This window comes from Rhea americana, unplaced genomic scaffold (genome assembly GCF_003343005.1).
Source record: "Rhea americana isolate MKP2758 unplaced genomic scaffold, rheAme1 scaffold_19, whole genome shotgun sequence".
Taxonomy (NCBI): domain Eukaryota; kingdom Metazoa; phylum Chordata; class Aves; order Rheiformes; family Rheidae; genus Rhea; species Rhea americana.
Window position 1 is genome coordinate 4,422,454 of NW_028186038.1, and position 22,401 is coordinate 4,444,854.

Below are 22,401 nucleotides of genomic sequence, written 5' to 3' on the forward strand. Positions count from 1 at the left end.
TACGTTAAAAGAAGCAGCACTTTGTTATGCACACACAAACCAGTGACTGATGAATAGTAAACCAAAATGATATTATAACAAAAGGGTTTGGGGTTTTGTTTYGTTTTGCTTTTTAGTTAGAGACTGCTCTTAACCACAGTTCATTGTCTCTAAACTCCAATGAAGAATTTATTTGTATCTCTCTGCATAATTAGACACAGCAGAATGAGAGTATGGCAAAAGGGAATAACATGGTTGTCTCTATCAGTCTCTGGATGCATCTGTAATGGTGAGCTAGTACAAAGAACTGGGGTCTAGATGGACATTGTCTCAAGTCACTGAAGATACCTAACTGTGGCACTCCCTGACTTTATAGCAATGAAATACAATGATCATTCCTGTACTTTCATCTATCCCTCATGGAAAAATAACTAGCCACATTTAAAATTTAAAAAGCTATCTAGCAACTTGTGCACTGCTGCCTATCTGCCGACTTAATTTTCTTACTTTGGACAGGAGATACTAGAATAAAATTTCAAGAGAAAATTAACTACCAAGTATCTAAAATAYGCAGCATCACGTTCCTTTCTATCTCAATTATTGTCAGCACATAGCCAAAGGATGAAACGAATCTCCCAACCATTGATGAAGGTGGGGGGAGGGATGAGGGGAAAGCCATTTTAAGGACATTACAGTGAGGGCCATCAGCCACCTTACTGTATTCTTCTCCTTACCATCTCATAGAAAACAAATGCAGATGAAACAAATTATAGCTATGTGAAGAGGTACCCACATCCATCCAGGTTGTTGGAAAGAAAAAAAATCCAGAAGTTTAAGAGTAAAGTTAGAGACCTTGCTCTTCATTAACTTAATGAAGTTTTGTTAGTCACCAGCAGGCAGTTCTTGAACATACAAGCATCACCCAACAAAAGGAAACAACTAGCTGTATTAAGACTGGTCTGATAAATCAGAGGTGCATTGTGTTTTCTTTCTGCAGCTACTTAAGTAGCTTGACATATACAAACTTGTAGGCAATAGGTAATACATACATAATATACTTCAGTGCAGGAAGACTGGGGGAAAGGCTGTCATTAGCTTGTACATAAATTATTGCTTATTAGTGAGAAATTTTTATGAAAAAAGATTGATGTCTAGGAGACATTTACTCTTTCTTGTCTCAGGACTGAATGTCCCCCTTCATTTCCTAAAACCTTTGTAGGATTTCAGTTTGGAAGCCAATCTAAACAAGACAGTCTATTTATAACAAGAAAGCAAACAATCACACTTCATCTCTGTCTTCTAAACCCCTGATCTGCTTATACCAAAAGAAGGCCAGTACTTCTTTCCACCTCTTGATATATGTGTCTTAGTTTGCATAAAGTATATGCACAGAACAAGTTTTCCGTATTTTCCTGTTTTTATAAATTACATAGATACATACAGCATGTGCACATGCAACTTTACACACTCTTTAATCATCCATCTCACAAGATGTAACGTTTGAGATGTTTTAAGACAAATAGCTGTGAATATAGCTGCATGCTGAAGTAGTGAGCAATCTGGTAGATTCAGTAATAAATCACACAACAAAACCCCAAACCAGAAAGCCAGAACAGGAAACAAGATTCTCCCTAACCCTCACCCTCTTCTTTTCCCTAGTTACATTAGGAAAACTACTTTTTTTCAATTCCCTGCTTAGTTCACATGTCTTTTTGGACCTATTGAGTTCTATGAGGAATTCGTTTTTTACTCCATCCTACGCCTCTAAGAGAGAATTGCGAGGAATTAAATCCTTTCCAGCTGATGCTTCTGACACGAGAATTTGTATTATTTCCAGGTATTTTCTAATACTGTACTATTCTATTGATAACACCTCTCTTCCCTTTAAAAAGTATGACCTCCTGCCCACATAAAAAGAGGGCTCACTAGGACTGTTACCACTACATCAGTAAAGCACACTTTTCCATTTTACCATGCCTCATCTAAAATCTGAACTACCCGTCAGGCCCACAGACTGCTTTTGTTAGGGAAAATATATCCAAGAATATTAATTTTTGTATCAAATATTTATTCTACTTTGACCATATTTCAGTTCTTAATTTCTTGAGTATGAATCCAGAAAAAGTCATACCTGGACAAGGCCTGGAAACAAGTCCAAGGAACCATACCTCTGACATAAAGCAGCGGCTGTTTTGTTATAGTGAAGAGGGGCTTACAGAGGCGGAAATGAAACATAATAGCTTCCAGGTCTAAATACAGCCGTTGACGGAAAGATAGTTGTGAATTATATAGTATTTCCAATTGTCCATCTTCAGGTCTGTAAGACCTGTAACACAACACCCCAACAACAAGGTAACAGCAATCAGCCCCTATCTCACATTTCCTCAGTGCTGCAAAACAATTATAATCTCTTACGAAATTGCCTTGCTTTTGTCATTTAGATGGAACGTCTTACTCCATCACTTTCACTTCAAATGAACTTTTTTAAAAAATAATGATTATGGACAAATTTAAAAGACATTATCCAAGCCCTCATGTCATGACTGATCTGAATGCATTTTCTTTTTAAATCACATGGTAGCCATTTAAAAGGAACATTGTTTCATCAGTGTTATGCCCTACAACAGTCTTATTAACTACAAAAAYGTTATAAAAATATTTCCACCACAAATACCAAAATTGATATTGCTGCAGTAAAGCAAAGCTCCAATTTAGGTTACCCGTGAACATGGATAACCAACAACTTTTCACAAACTTTTCAATTTCAGAATTGCAGTGAAGAGATGCATTGCATATCAAAAAAAAAAAAAAGGAAAAACAGGAAAGTTTTAAGTTTTAACCAAGTACTAGAGTGCTGGGAAGAAAATCAAAAATTTTAAATGACATTTAAATGATATTAGAGAAACATACACTGCAAATCCTAGCAGTTATATAAATGAAAGAAGAAAAAATATAAATGATGTATCATTTCTCTCTGAAGTGAATGGTCCACTCATTTCAGTGAAATATGTACGGGTTTCAGTTTGGAAAATAACAAGAACTTTCAATGTGCTTGCATTTTCTAAGTAGTTATTGAAAACTATCTTGAAAACTTCTGACACAGTAAGCTGTAGAGTACTAGACACTGACTGTGCTATTTCATTTTTATCAACATGTCTGTATTATGAATATTGCCTAAAAATTCAGGTTTGTCAGAAGTTCCTTTGAAAATCAAAATTAGCTTAAAATTGCTGAGTTGACTCTGAAGTCTTAATAACCATAATCTACTTGTGCAAATAATGCATACAGAAACAAATCTAATCTTGTTTTTTCTTACTGTGACATTCCCTTTGCACATGTTGATGAGCTCATGTACACAAATGTGCACTTCTCGGACTACATCACTTTTCCTTAATTACTCTTTCTTTCTTGGTGAGAGTGTGGACTCATATTTCTCCCCAAAGTTATAAAGGGTGAGTGCGTGCATGCACGTATGTGCACATGCATGTGTATTTTACCATTCTGTACAATAATTATTATTAAGTTTTTCTGCAGCATCTCCTAAACAACCTGCTTTTATGAATTTTTCAGAACTCTCTCTTTCTCCAAAGCTTCCTACACCATGGACTTTGGTCAGTGGACCAACGATTATAGCATCCTTAATATTATTTAGAATTAGTTGATTATAGCATTGTTTTCACAAACTAGCTTAACAAAGAAAGTACAATTGGCATCCTTCTCATTTTAACTTTACTTGGGTGATACAGGGTGTATGTGATAAAGACTATTCCTCAAGCTTTGACCCAGACACTAGGACTCAATCACTAAAACTGCATAAAGAGCTTCAACTATGTGCGTGGACACACATCTTTGTATAGAAAAAGATGAAGTCAGCCAGCTCAAAATCTCTTAATCTAGGGAAATAACTAATAAAAAACATTACACTCTTACCTTTCAAAGTGTCTGTCCCAGAGTCTCTTGATTGCTTTGTCTTTTAATCCCTCCAAGACAAAGAGATGAATTGCTCCATCCAGTACATGAAAACCAGTAACAATATCCAACTGAGAAACTTCCTTGAGAGTGGTTTTCAGTTTTAACGTAGCAAGAGCCATCTGAATTAATGGTACAGGATAACAGTCCAGCTGGAGGGCTTTGGCATTGATTTCTGTAATCTCTTCCACCAAGTCATGTAATAATGATGCATTATTGTTGTCAAAAATGTAGATTATGCAGCCATATGGGTAATTTGTGACTTCAGTATCAGCAGCTTCCGCTTGCAGTCTCAAGGGTACAGCTATTTCCACTCTTACTTTCAAGAGTGAGTCTGACTCTAGGTAATGCCCCATAGGTAGTAGGGAAAAACTATTTACTGATCCTACTGTTCTCTCATTTTTATTCTCCTCCTTGCAGGTAGCTGCATTTGGAGCTGAGCAGCTATGAATTGGCACACTGATATTCAAGCACCTTTTACCTAACAATAAATCAGCAAGACTGACTTTAGCTATCCCATGTGGATGCCACGCTTTGTTCTCCGTAAATGAGTTATAGATCGTGGATTTGCAAGCAAGCAGGCTCACCTCACCCACTTTTTCATCAGCTTGATCCTCCCCAAACAAACACGGCTTTTTTGTGTCATTTGCCACATTTCTATCTCGGTCATGAACTTCAATCTCCATAGGTGGACCCCTAAGATACCCTTGTAATTCTTCAGGCTTCATTGTCCCTGTTAGAAGCACGTTAACGTCCTTAAAGTAGACATGAGTTCCATGGATTTGTCCATGAGTTTGATGAACTGGGAAGTTGTAAAATTTGTATTTGCAGTAAGTGGGAACACACAATTTCTGAAGAACAAAAAAAGTGAAGAAATAATTATTTGAAGTATATTTTCCTCTTAATTTTTTCCTCTTAGTTTTTACTCTCACACAACAACAGGCTTTTCTAGTAGAGAATACATGGGAGGGTGTGCTTCAAGGCACAAACTATGTCTTTCAAGGCACCAAAGATGCCATTTTTTGTGCCTGGATCCTGGTTAGCAGTAGCCTCCATGGAATGGAGGCTACGTTGTCAAGACTATCTTAAGACTTCCTAACTTGCAACAATTATTTCATACAATATCACATTTGGGAAGGGAAATAAAGTCAAAACTTCCGTGATCGCCCCCCAGACTACATCAGGAACTATTTGGCATATTTTCTTTCCATTATTTTTTATGTTGCATAGGTACCAACAATATTTGTCCAGCTACCTTTCATAAATGTCAAGCCAATTTGACCATATATAATTATATGTGCTTTTATAAAGTTCTTGACATACAATTGYTAAATTATTTTCATTACAAAAACAGATAAAAACCCTCCACAACCCTAACACTAAGGGCCAAGCTGATGTAACTTATGATTTCCTTGTAATTTTACCTCAAGTGGGAAACTACAACATAGCTCCCAAAATTAAAGTTCTTGACAAGATGACATGTTTCCTAACTCATCTCTCAAAATTTACAGAGGCTGGGAGAGCCTTATGCAAGACCAAAAGCCTTGGACTATATTCTCACTGATAAAAATAATTCTTTTTATGTACAGCATGTTTTATGCTGTGAAACATTCACCATTTTTAAGCTAAATAATATTTTTTAAATAGAAACAGAAGTTGTTCTAATGAGAAAGATTAATTTATCAACAAATTGTTTCAAACAATTGTGTTCAAACCAAAGTGTATAGCACTATAGCTAATTTAGCTTCCCTGCCAGATCCACTACTCCGAAATCAAAATACAGTTATTAAATATAAACTACAACCCTTGGAAAACACAAGAATATTGTTTTGCTGTCAGTGTCTATGATACATAGGCACTAATCTGGCCATATCTTTTTGCAGGAAATATACTGGTTATATTCTACAAACCTTGCCATGTAATAAGCAAAGGTCTCTCTAAAACCATGCCCATATTTTAACCAAAGTTACATCAGAATGTAACTGATTCTTCAGAAAGGGGGATTCTTCAGAAAGAAAACAGTGGCATGTGTTACCTGCAGCACTTCTATTGGTACAGGTGTATTTGGGAGGCAGGTAGCTGAACGAATCTTTATAATCAGCGGATTCAATTCATGTCTTTGTCTTTCAGATAGAAGAGGTGTTGCTACCGTGAAACTCACAAAGGCATCTAAAACTTTAGGATTATTCTCTTCCAGACGACTGATCACAGAGTCTTCCCCTTTTTAAACATACAAAATTAAATCCTGTTATAGAAGCAGTTGAATCAAGGCAGTAATATTTGATTCAATCAATTAAAAATCTCCATTGGATTGTATTAAAATTATACTTCTGCTTCATTTTAACTGCTTTAAATATTTTTATGGTGAGGCTCCCATAAAGTGTCAGGACTCCCACCTTGGCTAGCTGCTGAAAGTACAGAGAAGCTTATTTCTTTTTGAAGATGCAAACATAAAAAATGAACTTCAGAAAATTTTCATCACAGTCATGTTAAAGGTAAGCAAACACGTTAAAAAAAAAGTTATTTAATGGAATTTATCATTCACCATTTTAACATGTCGTGTTTAGTTTTCCCTCTTCTTTCATTTCCTGGTCCCCAGAAGTATAAATATCTTAACTGTTAAGTCTCTGCTATACGAAGTCAAGTCCAAATTCTAAATAGCACTGATGCACTCAGCAACCTGTGGAGTGTATGCCTAATTCTTCTACTATGTCCATTTTAAATCACAAGTACATTACGCCAAACATTTTTAAAGAAGCATTTCTCAGACCACTGTTTGTTTGATGGATATAACACAAGCTGCAAACACTACAGAAGTGCTAAGACTAATAGTGTGGAGTATTTTATAACAATTGCTAAAAAACAAACTTATGTGCAACAGCTCTAGGTAAAATATGTAAAGTGTAATCTCATTTAGAAAGTTGCACAATGCTCACCTAGAATGTTTCAGTTCTTCATGAAAGAGTCTTCCCAAAATGCTGTTCAGAACTGTATTAATATGTTTAATATTCTATCCAAATGAAATATATTAAAAAAAAAAACTGTTTTTCACCATCTTTAAGTTAAATGTATTTGAAAGCACATTCCTAATAATGCTGGCATGAAAAAAAAAAAAGCAAGATTTTTTTGCCAGCCCCTGTAAGTGCTGAAATACCTGACTGTTGCCAAGTCAATAGTGGACTGACAAATACTAGAGTAGAATGATTGCCTCTATATCCATTTCTGCAACTTTCAGATGCTGTGACTTACCTTGTATTTTGACTCTGAGGAATTAGGGACACGTTATAGAGTGGTAATCACTGTCCAGTCTGTTACAAAATACTACCAGCTGCAGAGTGAAAGGAGGGACAGGAACTATGACAAAGGAGTCTGGCTCAAATGTACATGCTGTAGAATGCTCCAACTATAAAACCTGCACATCATGCTAAGATACTAGCATGCCTCTATTACAAAAGTATCTGAGAATACCACAGTATATTCACGCATTCCTTCTGTAAACAGAGGATAACAAGGACAGCTGAGCCTACAATTTTAAGTCTATTCCTGTATCAGGGGATAGTACTATAGGCATACTGCTGTAAGAAGTTACTATCTACCGAAAGTGTTTACACATGATACTATGGAAGTATCCATACTTCCATACTACTACAATGTCAGAGACAGCTGACAACCTGCATTTCTAATGGAACTTAGACTACTGGGGCTCTTTTCTCCCAGATTCTATTCCAGGATTTGCCACCCTCGTGCTGCAAGGAGCATGGACAAATACACAGTAATGTTAGTGGGTGCAGACAAGAGATACATAGTCAAGCAAAACAGATGAACTTTTGGGGCTCACAAGGCATTCTCTCAAGCTTAACAAGGAATTAATGGCAAAGACAACAGGGGAAACCTGCTCTTAGAAACTAATGCAAAAATGTTTCTTTCTATTAGGACATATTTCTTAGTGATGGAGTGTTATGGTGGACTTATAGGAAAAGAAACTATCTCAATTAACCAGTTAGATGCTGTACACAGGAAAGAAAAGCAGCAGGTAAGCACCTCTGAAATGTTGTAGCTCTGCATGACTTCAGTTCATGTAGATGCACCTGAGCTAGCCTTTATGAGAGCAGTTTAATTGCCACAGCATGGCTTTCCTTGCAAGCTCCTTTGCCACATGCTTATATACACTCAGCAGCTGAGTTCCATCTTCCAGCATATCACTATTGCTGTCCACATGCACAGAATAAAAGGGGAGATTAACTCACTACACACCAAAATAGAACGTCTATTAATAATGAATGTTAACCTAGTCACAGAGAAACCACAGAAATTCCCACTTCTAACATGTTCCAAATAAAACAGGATATAAGAACACCCAGAACTGTAAACTGGTCAGTCTCCTTCAGATCAAAACTAAATCTCAAACTATTATTTTTTATTTTTAACCAGCCAGCTTTTGGACAAAACATAAAATACCTTAGAGATCTTTCAAAACAAATTCCACCAGACTCATGAGTGTGGGTGCTTCAGCCAGGCAGTACACCAGCACACTTCTCCCTCCCAGCCCCTTTCTTACAGAGTAATACCTGCAAGGAGAGGCATGACATCCAACTGCAGTGAAGCAATGCCATGTTTCTTTGCCATAGCCACAAGCAGAGTCTGGGTGTTAGACAGTTTAATACGGTTCAACATTCTCTTGTTGCCTGCAGCAATTATTTTTTTTGGACCAGAACCTCTTTTACCTATTAATGGAGGGTGAGATTAGACTGAGTAGGAAGCAAGAAATATTTTCTTGAAATTAATCAAAGACATAATTTAAAATATACTACAGTAGGTGATGCAACTCAGTGTTGTCCTTAGAAGAAGACATCAACTATATTAACACAAATTTAGGCAAATATTTCAGTATGCTCAAGACTTCATTGCACAGTCTACTCTATTACATACAGCATCTCTACTTTACAAGGAAGAGAAATTTACAACAGCAAGCATTAAAAATTCATGGAATTACCAAAATTAAATTTATCTTTGTCATCTCGTGTTCCTTTGCAAATATGTATTAGTAGGAGTGATATGATTGCCTTTTATTTTTCCAAAAAAATGTATTTTATAAGTTCACCTCTACAAAACAGGAATATTGTACTTCCTTCTCCTCACAAGGATACCATGAAGATAATTATCATTATCATTAATTTTTGTAATTTACTGCATTGCTGAGTCCGTATTTCTCAAAACTCTTTTCCCCAGATCTAATCTTTATCCAACCTGCAAAGCCCATCAGTTCCAGTCTCACCCATTTAAATCCCAGGTTTAGGTGCTCTGCCCAGCCACTTAACGAACCAAGCAAAGTATTTGAGTGCAAATAGTTACAGTTTGGCAAAACTGTAGCAAGTGAACATAGTAACTTAGAAAAAGAACTGTAGAAATATTAGTGCTACTAGTCCAGCCTGTAATAAAAGGAATGGCAGAATGTGGTAAGGATAGATTTAGAACTCAATAGATGAAAACAAAAGGAACACAATATATTATCCGAGTTTTTTCTTTTAGTAACAGTAGTAATGTGACAAAAAAAATGTATTTGCTGTACAAAAATTAAACTGGGGAAAGAACAGCCCACATTGAACATAAGCAAAATGATAACCCAGATGGAGGATATCAAAGACTGTAAATGTCTTAATTGTGAAGGAAATAGCAGGTAGAAGTTTGAGAGATATATGTGTGTAACTGATCATGTAATTCACAGGTCTTCAGAGTCATGGGAAAGACTTAGCCAAAGCTGCAAAATAAGCAAGGCAGATGTGGCTCAGGATTAAGCTCTTTAAACAGACCCCTGTGCTGTAACCTGAGCTGCCTTCCACCATCTGTACACATAGAGGAACACTCTGAAAAGCTTCCCTATTTATCTGCATGCTCTACAGTGCTTTTCTTACAACTCTTCCAAAGGTCACCCCATAAAAGCAGGATCTTGTCACACTGGATAGCAACAGAAAACAGTTGTCAAATAAAGTTCTTGTTAACATTACCAGTGCACTTACTTTGACAGAACCATGCTACAACTGAACATTATCACTCACGCCCACTGACGCTTATTGTTAAACAAATGTACTTTTCACAATGCTGCCAATGTGTACTGCAACCTTATGATGCCATGCCAGTTTTTGGCTAGACAAGCGTAGTATTTAAGATAGGTGATTTAATACAGGCTGTAGTGTCCATTGCTGCAGTGGTTATTATCTCTTCCCACCTTTCATGGGCACTTTGCCAATTATAAACTATGAATGACAGACCAAAAGCTCACACAGCTGGGCTGTGGTTTTCCGTTTAACAGTATGAATCAGCACTGGAAATAAAACAGACTGTACACTATGCATGAAAAAACTCACCTCTAGTGGCAAGAGAAACAATAGTGTGACAATTTCAGAATTAGAATTGTTGTTTTAGCTCCAACTTTACCTTTTATATCTGCTTTACAAAAGTCCCTTGCCATTTTTTCAGTGGTTCTGAGTGTCCGCAGAGCACTCTGGGCAGTAGGAAAGGACCATCATCATTCCTGCTTCACACTACTAGCAAAGGAAACTGTGGCACACACAGTTCAAATAACTACTGAAGAAACACAGAAAGCTCATGGCAGAATGAGAACTCTTACTTCTTTATAACCTTTACCTCTTTATAAAAAAAGAATAGATATAACGAATTCCTCATCTACCTTTTAAAATTTATCTATAATTAAAACTTACTACTTGTGGTAACTGTCTTGTCTGCTTGATATGTTAGACTTCCCAAGTTATCTTTTGTCTTCTCATGTTTTTCTGAAGTTGTATCATGTGGAGGGCCAGCAACTGCTTCATTCAGAAATCTGTTTTTCGCAAAAGGCACGCTTCAAAAACATTAAAAAAATCTTTAAGTTATTTAAGAAATATAGAAAATAAATAAAAAATATTGGCGGAATATGTCTACATTTTCCCTTTTTTTAAAGCACTTCATAGTAGTTCCTGTTTCAGATATCAATTATCAACAGAATAAATAATCTCCCACTATATCCTCTCCATCACTTCTGCATAATTATTAAACTTATATTAACACAAATACTTAGGTGTTTATTTAAATAAATGGACACCTACACACTGCTCCCCATCTTCACACAATGTATTTGCAGAATACTACAGGTCCCTGCATGCACTATTTAAAGTAGTCACAAAAAAAAAAAAAAAAAAAAAAAAAAAAAAAAAAAAAAAAAAAAAAAAAAAAAAAATCTCATGGCATTTTAAATCTCCTGAATAAGTAATTTCTTTGTCCTGACTTCATAACAATGTTATATTGCACTTGGAGGGCAGCAGCACAAAACACATCACAGTAAATTTGTTTCACTTGTGAAGAACATGCTACGCTCTATTCCTCACAAATACTAAGCTCAGCTTTCTTAGAAGGAAGTGACAGTTGGGTTACAGAATTTTACATGCAGTTGCAAGGAAATATAACGTCTGCTGAAGGAACAAGTAGAAATTTCAAAAACAGTAGTCAGAAATCTTCATGAAAGAAGTAGTCAGAAATCAAGCAATCCTGCTTTCAAATTAGCAAATACTGCCTCCAAATATTTTTCCTCATAACATCTACCTAACTTACATGCAAAGCATCCTATTTAAATAAACCCTTCCTTCTTTCTCTCAATATTTGTCCTTATTTGCTACTTAATAAAAAATAAAACATGTTATTAAGATATTAGAGGCAAATACAGTGATACAATCATATGAATAAAAAAGTAAAAAAATCACTGATGATTTTTTCTGCTAAGTGGAGATACTTTCCTCCATTAATTAATTTGCTTTGATACTGTGATTACTAGACAACTCATCCCACAAGGAAAGATCATTATGATAGTAATAGTTGTTTGAATGGGAGGCTAAGAAAAATATCACCACAGTCTTAATATAGAGGGAATGAGAATGTTCAGGTAAATGAAAGAGTAACAGTGATGTAAATAAAATACTCATCAGCTTTTTTCTGTTTGAAGATAGTAGTTTCTCCAGAAGAACTAATATTCTGATAAATATTCCTACACAGTTCTAGTGTCATTAGAGTGTAATATCTCTAAGTTTCTTTCCACTAATGACTTGTTTTTCTTTTCTCAGCAAACCCCCAAAAATGTTCTACTCCAAAAGAATTTCTATTCTAATTAATCTGTACTGACAGTTAAATTTGCATGACGGATAAACACATACTCCTCATTTTATAGAACACTGATTTTGTTATGTTCATTTTTCACCAGAGTGTTGCTGTATAAAAGGTACAAGTGCAAGCAGGGGGACAGCAGTAGCACAAAGAATTTCATTTTACAGTTTGAAGCAGGCAAATATCACTTGCAAACATCATTACCTTATCACTGAATTATCAAATGCATACTAAGTGCAAAGATAAGGTAGTGCCCTGGATGAGTGCACTGAATCTTGCACAATATAGTTGCCCATCCTTGAGCAGAAAGGACATATTCATGGAACACACAGTAGCAATGTTTCACATTGCTACTAAGTACAGAGTCATCAATGTAATCTTTGGAGTAAGAATTCCACTGGTTTCAACAATGCAAACTCACATTTGCTTTTTCTGCAAATCTCCTTCCATAAGCCATTAAGACATAAAATCCCATCCAAAAAGCTATACTGACCCAACCAACTCCAGCAGTTACAAAGATTCAGTTTCTATTTTGTTATCATGTAATCGCACAGTATTTACGTTCATATAAAAAATATAATGCAGAAGGAAACAGTTCAATTATCAAAGGCAACAATATGGTGCACATGCACAGGAAATGTCTATTTAGTCTATTAGGCAAGGACTGAGAACTGTTAGAACAGGCAGTAAACCAAGACTTACTGAAGCTGATAYAACAAAACATTGTAAGATTTGGGAGAATGTTGATTCTTAATCAATACAGCATTTTGTCAAACCAGTATCTCACTTCCAGCTGCTCAAAAGACCACTGGCTAGGTACATTTAAAACAAGGTATTTGGATTTTCTAAATGAGAGGAGAATTCTTTTAAGATGCTTTTCCCCTCCAATGTAAATTACCTGGAATTTTGCTTGTATGTTCAATTTAACATTCTTGCTGATTTTTTAACTTCTAAAAATACATCTTACAAAACCCACGTCATTTGAACTGCAAAATTCACTTATTGAAGAACTCATCAGAAGTAGCGCATTCTTACTAAACATGAAACACTCAGAAATATCCATCTGCAAAGCTTAGATAATAAATGTATGCTGAAAACATTACCTGAAGGTATTTTCATTAACTTCACTATCTTTTAAGTTACAATCTGACTTAATCTTTAGGAGAAGTTCTTAAACTCATGTAATAGCATAAAATGAGAGAGTACTTCATACAGTACAGGATGTGATTTGTTATCTTGTGCTACCAATACCAATTAAGTTTTATAGAAACAACATAGGAACCTTGAGAAAGTAATTTAGGAGTTATATATAAGTGTTTGGGGGAATTTTTTGGATGATTCTCTGAATTACGTATTTGAGATGTACRCTATTTGTGATTCATTTCTATTTCAAATGCAAGGTTTACCACTATACATAATACTCCAAAAAACTTYATTTTTTTTAATGTTACCATTTATCAAGTCTTGAATTCTCTGAACTTTTCTACAATTTCAGAAAGTTGCATCCTGAATTTTAGAAATTTAGCTCTGAAAGCTATTAAACAAATAACTAACCCAAAAGAGTGAGGAACTGTTCCTAAAAGTAGAACAAAACTAACAAGACATTACGCCACTCGGTTTTATCCTCACTTGCTTTAGAAAATTACTGCATGTTTCTATCAGCTTAACTTAATTTAGAGAGGAATTTGAACCAGCGCAGATTCATAGCTACAGAGTCGATTTTAGACGCTTGTAAAGCTTGTTCTGCTGTTAACTCTTACTGCTGACACTATCTTCAACCTTTTCAAAAGAAAAGGGTACCCAGAGCTATAACAAGCCACACTTTTGCCACTTTGTAACATTCTCACTTGACCAACTAGCAGTAAAAGAATAACTCACAATTATTAAGAGGATCTTAACGCTTTTGGTACTCTATTATAATCAGTAGACATGGGTGCAAAAAGTACTAGTGCAGAAAAGTTAACCACTTGTGAAATCGCTGCTTAATTATAACAAGGTTAAAAAAAAGTAAATTACCTAACTTTATTTGCAACATGTGAACACTTCCCAATGCAAAAGCAACATTCTTACCTCGCTGTATGCGAGTCATCTGTCCTTGAAGGATGTGGCAAGCCATAATTAGATGTTGGCAACCTACTCAGATAAGTTTCTGCTGTTGGAATAAAACAGGCTTTGTATTTGTTATTATTTCCATGTTTTGATAACTCCCAAAAGATGAATCAACTATTTCTAAGCCTCTAAGAAAACATAAGCAATAAGAGTTTTATGCAAGCTGTATTTATAAAACATTTATATGTTTTATGATGCGTATAAAAACACAATTCATTAAATTTTTTTCTCTATGTATCAAGGCTGAGTTTGAATAAGACCCAAATACACAAAATATTTTTGAGGGACTTTGAGGGATATTGTAGAGAGACCAAACTATTGAGGCCATACTTTATTTTTTAGAAAATTAATTTCCACAGCAATTATCATGCAGCACTTCAAAACAAAGCTAGAAATTAACACGTAATTAAAACAAAGTGAGACTATGTAAATAATATTTTGTTAGCATTGACTGTCCTAATTGTACATAAGTACATTCAGATGTCAATAACATACCTTAATGCATGGAAGACTGCACACACTAAGAAACAATACATCACTTTTGCTTAATAATTTTGGTCAACTGTTCAATTGTTAATCCAATCAATACTTATTAAACACTGAAAAAAACCAATAATACTACTAGTCTCCAGCTCTCTTATACAATGTGTAGATGCTTGTTTGGTGTTTTATATAGACCAGCACTTGGTATACTCCATCTAACTGGCTTCCAATGTCATTTAATTATATGAAAATAGTCACATTTAAGTGTCCTGCTTCATTTTAATTGACTCAACCTTTGGTCTCATAACATGCCAATAGTTAGGAGCACAGTTAGGCCCCTCTTTCTACAGTTTTTTTTAAGGTCAGTGAAAAGAAAGAGACCTTCAGGGCACTTCTTTCTTCCTTAACACAGAATGGGTTATAATTTAAGCAAAACATAGACGTTTTTACGTTCATCTGCGGCTGAAAGTTAGGTTCCTGTCCTTTACCTCCTTGAACTCACTTTCTACTTTTGCAGACTTCAGTATTTGGTCCATCAATCCCATCCAGGCTGGTCACTAGATGGCAATACTACCAAAACACAGATGCAGACTACCAGATTACTACACCAGGAATTCCTCTACTCCTACTTTGGTGAAACAGGTCATGAATCTTCTTTTAAAAATAATAAAAAAAATCAGCAAGGAAAGCTGGTGATACGGGTCTCCCAGCAAAATGTTGCAAATGGTTTTGCATATGATACTGAAGTAGGAGGAAAAGGTAGTATTTCCCAAGTCCCCACTACTACTTTCTGCAATAACAAGGATTCCTTTGGAGAATTCTATCTAGATATTTAGCAAGCCAACATTTTCTATTTGTGGATCTAACAAAAATTAGACATGACACAGAGGCAGAGATAGCTGTTAATTTGTTTTGACCACAACATCTAAAATTAAAAAATAAACGTGGATTTTCATAAAAGATTATTAAAGTCAGAACACAGTCATGGAGACTCATAACACTTCTTTTCCAGTATTTTTGACTTTTTTGTTCATAAAAAACATTCTACGAGAAGAACCTTTAAACTGCAAGGCAAACTCCCAATAAGCAAAAAATTCAAAATAAAAGGTCTATGCTGCCTGATTTCAGCCCTTTGATACAAATATATATTAGAACATAGACTTTAGATGATCACAAAACACTTTTTTCAGTGGTCCTCTGCCCTACGTAGCACACTACATACTGCTCATTAAAGCAGTTTAAAACTTAGCTTTTTCATTAACTATACAATGCAGCTCTTGCATTTTTGCTCTTTCTTATGAAGTATCCGAACAGTAATCCCAGTATAAAGAAAGAATTGCTGAAGTCCTCATGGAGAGCACTACAACACTCACTGTTACAATACCCTTTCTTGTGCTTTCTCAACATTAATACTTTCTGTACTTTCTAACTCTATCTTCAGTGTGAAAATGAAAAATGGAGGCACAAAAACATAAGGGAAAAGGTTTCCACTAACCTTGGAAGCCCAGCTGGAAAGCTAAGGGTCTAGTTTTTCACAATACTGAGCATTTTACAATTATTTTAATTTTTATTGATTAAATTTTCAGTTGTTTTAACAAGTCCTCAGTTCTCATGATCTGTAGTCAAGCATAGTAACATGACACCATAGGTCCCCTAAAGGCCCAGCAGAGCACTCTGCACTTTCTCTAGCTAAAAGAGTATTGAGGAGCTTTCCAGTCAACAAACTCTAAAAAGGCCCCAAAAGGAACAAAGGCTAAAAGCACAGTTTAGGAAGATGTGGCAACAAATGACACAGCCACTAGATGGAGAACTATTTCCCCTCTTTGCTTAAAGGATGCTGCTGCTTGACATAAGGCTAGAATTTTGTTATCTGTGGCAATACCGCAGCAGTTTCTCAGCTGGAATAAGACAAAAACAGATTACAAAACTGCATAAAATAAGGATCCCACCAATGTCAGGAATAAAATTTCACACCTCCCACAATCTAGCTATTTGAAGAAAACATGACACGCTGCTACTAGGTTTCCAGTATTCACCAACAGCAGAGAAACAGTAAAAATCTGGAAGGTTATATTCTAGCTGAGGTTCTAGATGTGCATGTAGTACACTTAGAAATGTGAAACAGTAGGAAAAAAACAAGGTGCTTTCTTCTTATGTTCCTTTAAAAACCTTCTGTGAGCCATCTCTATCTCTTTTCTGTTCCAATTCTACTCCAAAGATACTAAAAACTTATTCCAGCCTCAGTCTTCCTGCAACAGGCTGWTCCTTCACTAGCTTCCTCACTCCTATTCCTGCCCCCCCCATTACTCCAGGTCCAAGTTTCACACCTGCTCCCTTTGTCTCCCATCAAGCTAGCTCTGTCTTCATACGTCTATACCTTCAACACCACGGGCTGAAGATGCCTTCTGTGCCTTGGATTCCATCACTCCTTTAACTTTTGTACAGCTAGGTGGTGGCTGAGCCTCTTCAAAAATTTTTCTTTGCAACAGTACTGTGTATTTTACTCCACCTGTTAGGGAAAAAAAGTAAAGAAATTTCTTGATTTAACTTCACTGTTAGTCTGGCTGGGCCACCAACCAAGTGGTCTCAAGTTTTGAACAAGTATTTTCCCATGGCTTGTGATCACCTTTTCCTAGCATCTTTAAGAAGCCACTCAGAGACATTATTTCTGTCAGTCTGGAGAGGAATCTAGGAGAAAATATTTTCCCTGTGTACTATATATAGCATATATAAAACAATGCATCTTTGGAGGAAAATACAGGGGTAGCTGAGGCTTCTTGGAACTCCCAGAATACTGGAGCTGCAGAAGAGGTGAGCAGTTTTAGAAGTAAGCCAACAGGGGCTTCTCTATACAGACTCCTCTGAAAGACTGCAATTTTAGGAAGCCAAGCTCTTAATCCTTTCTCTTGCCTGCCTGTGGCTAAAATGTAAGGAAGCTGTTCAGAAAACACTGAAATACAAACAAGGTTCCATTCCTCAGCAGCAGCTATTCAGGTGCTGAATATTTGCTTTTGTCTTGAAGACAAAGAACAAATGCTCTAAGTTTCCAACAAAGCTTATTCTCTGATCAAACTCTCCACAGCTCAGCAAGCATTTGATGTATTAGTATCAATTTAATCAAAAAGAAACCCAAGCTTGTATTAACTAGTATTTGAAATCTTATAACCTCCCCAAATCTCTATCCACTTAGATACATGGGCATTATTTTATTAATAAAAAATATATATTTTTTAATAAAAAAAAATTACCAGCGTTTGCAGAGAAGTAGAACAAAGGATACCCTATGTCCTACAGGTTTCATCTCATACTTACTTCTCTAGTAAGCAATAAGGACTGAGTTCTCATTATATACATGTGCCTATATAAACCATAACAAGATCCCTATTTTTCCTAATTAAAATAACTCAAGTAGTAGATTAACTAGTAAAAAAAAAATTAGTTAGTAAATAACTACCTTTGAAACTACTGATTCTCAATCTACTGTGGCCAAAATTTAGCCACGGATTCAAGTTAGTTGGGTGCGGGAGGGGGGAACAAGAGTGAGAGGATGAAACAGAAAGAAGCACAATATAAAAATGTGGCTGTGAAATTTTTGTTTTCTCTCAAGACAGCTCCCCCTCTCCCCCTGCCCCTGCCAAAATCCATCTTTGAAACACTAATATAACCGTTACTACCATCACTACAGAGCAGCCTCAAATACCTCTTCAGTTTACAAAGGTTCAGGTTATAGGCCCAATTATATTTTTCTACCATAAAAATTTTCAGAAGCTGACTTATGCATTAATTAAAATACAAAGTAGAAACTCTTTTAGTGAGAACGACAAAAGAATTTCAAATAATCCCATCAATAATTTGCTAACAGGCATAGTCACAATTTCAAGATACATGATGTGTCTGTTTGCATTAGGCTTACCAACAGCATCTGCATCCTCTACTTGTGAAGAAAAAACCTTTGGCTGACTAAACTTAGCTTTTGAAGAAACTTTGTCCTTGGAATCCCAGAGTTTTAAAGTTATTTTGTGATCTCTTAGTTTCATTAGATATTCGTTGGTGACACTGATATCAATACCATGGTTCCACGATACCCAGATCCGGTCATTTTCAAACCATGGTGTAATAATCTATTAAAGCAAACATGAAAATCTTTACAGGAGCTGACCAGTACTGAAGAACTTACATTCACATGTTGACCACGATAACAATATTTAATTACAGACAGTACAGTGCATGGAAAAAGCTAGTGAGATCTCTTGAAGAGTTCTATGGTTACAAAATATTATATTCAAGTATTCAAGGAAGACTAAAATTAGAAGAATCATCCAATTGGAGAACAATACAATGAGAGATATTGCAGCACAGTTTCTCTTTTTCTGAGGTCAACAGGCTGTCGTCCAGAAGCAGGGTAAAAGATTATACTATTAAGTGTATTAGAAGAAAGCTGTTCTCTAATAGTACATTTCGTATTTTTGCAGCTCATGCTGGGACATATGTGACACCCATTGATGTGTCAGACAAGGATGTTTTGTTGGATTCATACAAGTCATCCTGTCAAGTCAAGGTCTGACATTATGACAACATGAGATAACAAAAAACAACAGGTACGCTGCTGATCAGTATGAACTCATATACTTAAAACTTAACAGAATACTGCAAAAGCAAAAACATACACTTTAAAATGCTGACTTGATACATACCAAAATAAAGTACCACCTCTACACTTCACTTGTATAGGCTGCTAAACAGGAACGAAGTACTTAAAATTGTTGATACAACACATTTCAATCAGCAACTTTGCAGAAGCTTTTTTWAAAAAAAAGAACCTCAAACTGATTCTTAACAAAAAGCATAAAAAGAGGGAAAAGAAATAAATAAAAGCCACTGAGATTGAAACGCAAACACAAAAGCAAAAGCACACAAGACTAGCTGATGACCTCTTCAAAGAGTCTCTACTCCATAAGCAGGAGAATATATCATATTGTAAAAATATACCACCTGCTCCCACTGAAGGGAAAAGCCAATGAGTATTCACATATGAAAGGAAAGCAGGATTTTGTTCTTAATTTTAATATTTCAAAGCAGACTGTAAGATTCACTTGCAATTCTATATTATAGTTAAATTGGGGGCTAACGTGGCAAAGCAGCTCCAACAACAAATTTTCATTTACATTCAGCCATTGTGATTTCTCAAGAATTTTTTCCTCTCTCCTTATTTGTATTTTATTTATAGACTACCAAAATAAGAATATGCCATATAACATGGAGAAAACATCCTAACAACATCTATTTTCTGTTCCAAAGGCTGATTCTTTGCTACTCAACTCCTCCTACCTCCACTGATTTTTCTCCTCCTCACTTCAAAACACTGCAATTCCCACTCTTCTATCCGTCATTTATGTTTCAGCAGCATTAGTGTTTCACGGGTAACATGACTGAACTATGTGTGGAAGCATATATACATAAAACTGCTTTAAATTTGTACTACATGCTAAATATTGACTGGCTTGTTATATAACATTTTGCCTAGATCCATCTCCGTTTCACAGAGGAATTTTCAGTTTCTGCTGATTTTTTAAGGTCAAAATGCTGCCTACCAAAATATTGCATACATGTTATTTATGAGAAAATAAATTACTTTGTGTCTGTCCCTTATCTTTCTGTCCTTTGAAAATTTCATAGAAGCAGGCTATCCTTCTTCAAGGATAGGACAGAACGTGGAGAAGGGGAGTGGGTGAGTGGGAAGGTGTGGGTGGGTTGGGTGTATTTATACACACAGACACACACACACACACACACACACTCACTCACTTACATATATATCTTTTTTCCCTCCTTTTACATAAGTCTTGCTCACTTTCATTTTAACTGAAGTCAAGTTCCTTGCCAGAAAGTACTAGGCTTTAAAAATGGAAGATTCACAGTGACTTAAGGTTTAAAACATAAATGTGGTCAGTCAGGATGATACCATGAAAAATCGCCTTTCAAGGATCAAAAAATATTTGTGCATGCTCATGTGTTTTTATTATAAAAAACTGTGATGGAGACAAGATTTATGCACTATGTGACACATTAATGAAATAAATATTTTAGGAAAAATAGAGTGCAAAACTTACTGATAAAACCTATATATTCACCTCCTCCATATACCTCTCTGCTATACATCTACTCACTGAGGAAGTTACCCTTCCCATCAGTTTGTCTTTACAAAGGTTTGGCTGAATCCCTGGAGTTGTCTGCTTACAGTGAAAAAAAGAACATAGTAACATAAACAAGAAAATACACATACAACATTCTGGACTACTCAGTTTTACGGGTTCAGGGTTTTTTTGTTTGTTTTTTTTTGTTTGTTTGGTTTTTTTACCTTGGAATCAGATTCTGCAAATAGCTTTGCAATCATCCCAAACAATACCAAATCCAGTTTTCTGGGTACAGTATCATCTGGTAGAAGGAAATACTCAATGTGATAATAACGTCGCATTCTTGGAATAACTCCATATTTGTCACCTTGAATACTATTTCTTTGCGCTTCAGCTACATCGGATATCTTCCGCTTGTGCCCTAGTGAGGATATTAGAATTATTTAGAAATGCCAAATGTTATCAAAGATGACACTGTCAGGAAAAAAAAATAAACAGTTCCTGCAATGCTCAAATGGTAACATGAGTTACATTATGACAGCAGAAAAATAACTGATTGAAATGAACATGTGAAATGCTGGAGGTGAAATTCTTATCCCAGTGCCTAAGTCTGCTGTTTTTACTCAAGTTTAACTGCCTTAATGGTCCACTAAGTTTCTGGAATTCCCCTCACTCTCTCTTCCTGCAGTACGTCTTCTTCCAATTCCTGTAACTCCCAAGACACATACATCTTCTTATTCAGATAAATTGCACAAAGCAACTGTTCCACACCACTTGGGGAAAAGCTGAATGTACCCACTCCTGCTATGCTGAAAAACCACWGTGCCATGGAGAATCATACCACATCTCCTGAACAGCTGCTGCCTTTACCCCAAAACGATGATACTACCTTTAGACTACTCAAAAATCATAATTAAGCAAATTGGGAATATGTGCAAAACAAAAAAGTATTTTGACTATTAGGCAGTGACTTATTAATAAGCACCAGCTAAAATCATCAACTTGAGTAACTGTGACTACTGAGGAACTACCAGTCAGGAAAGGTTTTCAGTCACCAGTGACAATCACCCAATGATAAAAGGCTCCCACGTCCCATTGCTGTTTTCCTGAGTGATCTACCCAGGGAAATACAAACCAACTAACATCTTTTCTAACACTATCTCCTCAAAAAGACCTAAGACTCTGTCCCATAATTATATTTTATGAAATGATGAAAGTAGTATTCTTAGGAAAACCAGCGTCAGATACTTACTCGGAATCACTATAGGGACAGCTAGTGAGACTGTGAATGTGCAGGTGACAGTATGTGAGCCAGCAAGTTCCCCTGAGCGTTTTTCAGACAGGTAGGGCTCTTCTGGGGTCAAATGACCACTATCTTCAAGTACCTCTAGGCTTTCAGTTTCAAAAGTACTTTTAGAGCAGGTTGTGTCCACATCTGTCATCTCTTCTTCATTTCCCTCCTCCAGCTCTTCTTCATCCATTGCCTCTGAAGTCTCATGCTCTTGCATTGCCATCTTGATGTACAATCACCAGACAACTGATTATAAAACTAAAAAAAAAAAAAAAAAAAAAAAAA

At 35.9% G+C, this 22,401-nt stretch overlaps 1 protein-coding gene across 1 annotated transcript in view; it reads right to left on the minus strand.

Annotated features, from left to right (window-relative positions):
* Positions 1 to 22,351, minus strand: part of CFAP92 (cilia and flagella associated protein 92 (putative)) — a 38,837-nt gene extending 16,486 nt beyond the window's left edge. The window contains exons 1-8 of the mRNA XM_085302415.1: positions 22,078 to 22,351; positions 17,069 to 17,200; positions 14,170 to 14,251; positions 10,668 to 10,807; positions 8,517 to 8,672; positions 5,984 to 6,168; positions 3,910 to 4,799; positions 2,111 to 2,305 (exon numbers count right to left, since the gene is read on the minus strand). Coding sequence (XP_085158541.1) covers positions 2,111 to 2,305; positions 3,910 to 4,799; positions 5,984 to 6,168; positions 8,517 to 8,672; positions 10,668 to 10,807; positions 14,170 to 14,251; positions 17,069 to 17,200; positions 22,078 to 22,339 — 2,042 coding nt within the window. The 5' untranslated portion in view covers positions 22,340 to 22,351. The remainder of the gene's footprint in view (positions 1 to 2,110; positions 2,306 to 3,909; positions 4,800 to 5,983; positions 6,169 to 8,516; positions 8,673 to 10,667; positions 10,808 to 14,169; positions 14,252 to 17,068; positions 17,201 to 22,077) is intronic.
* Between the last annotated feature and the right edge of the window lie 50 nt (positions 22,352 to 22,401).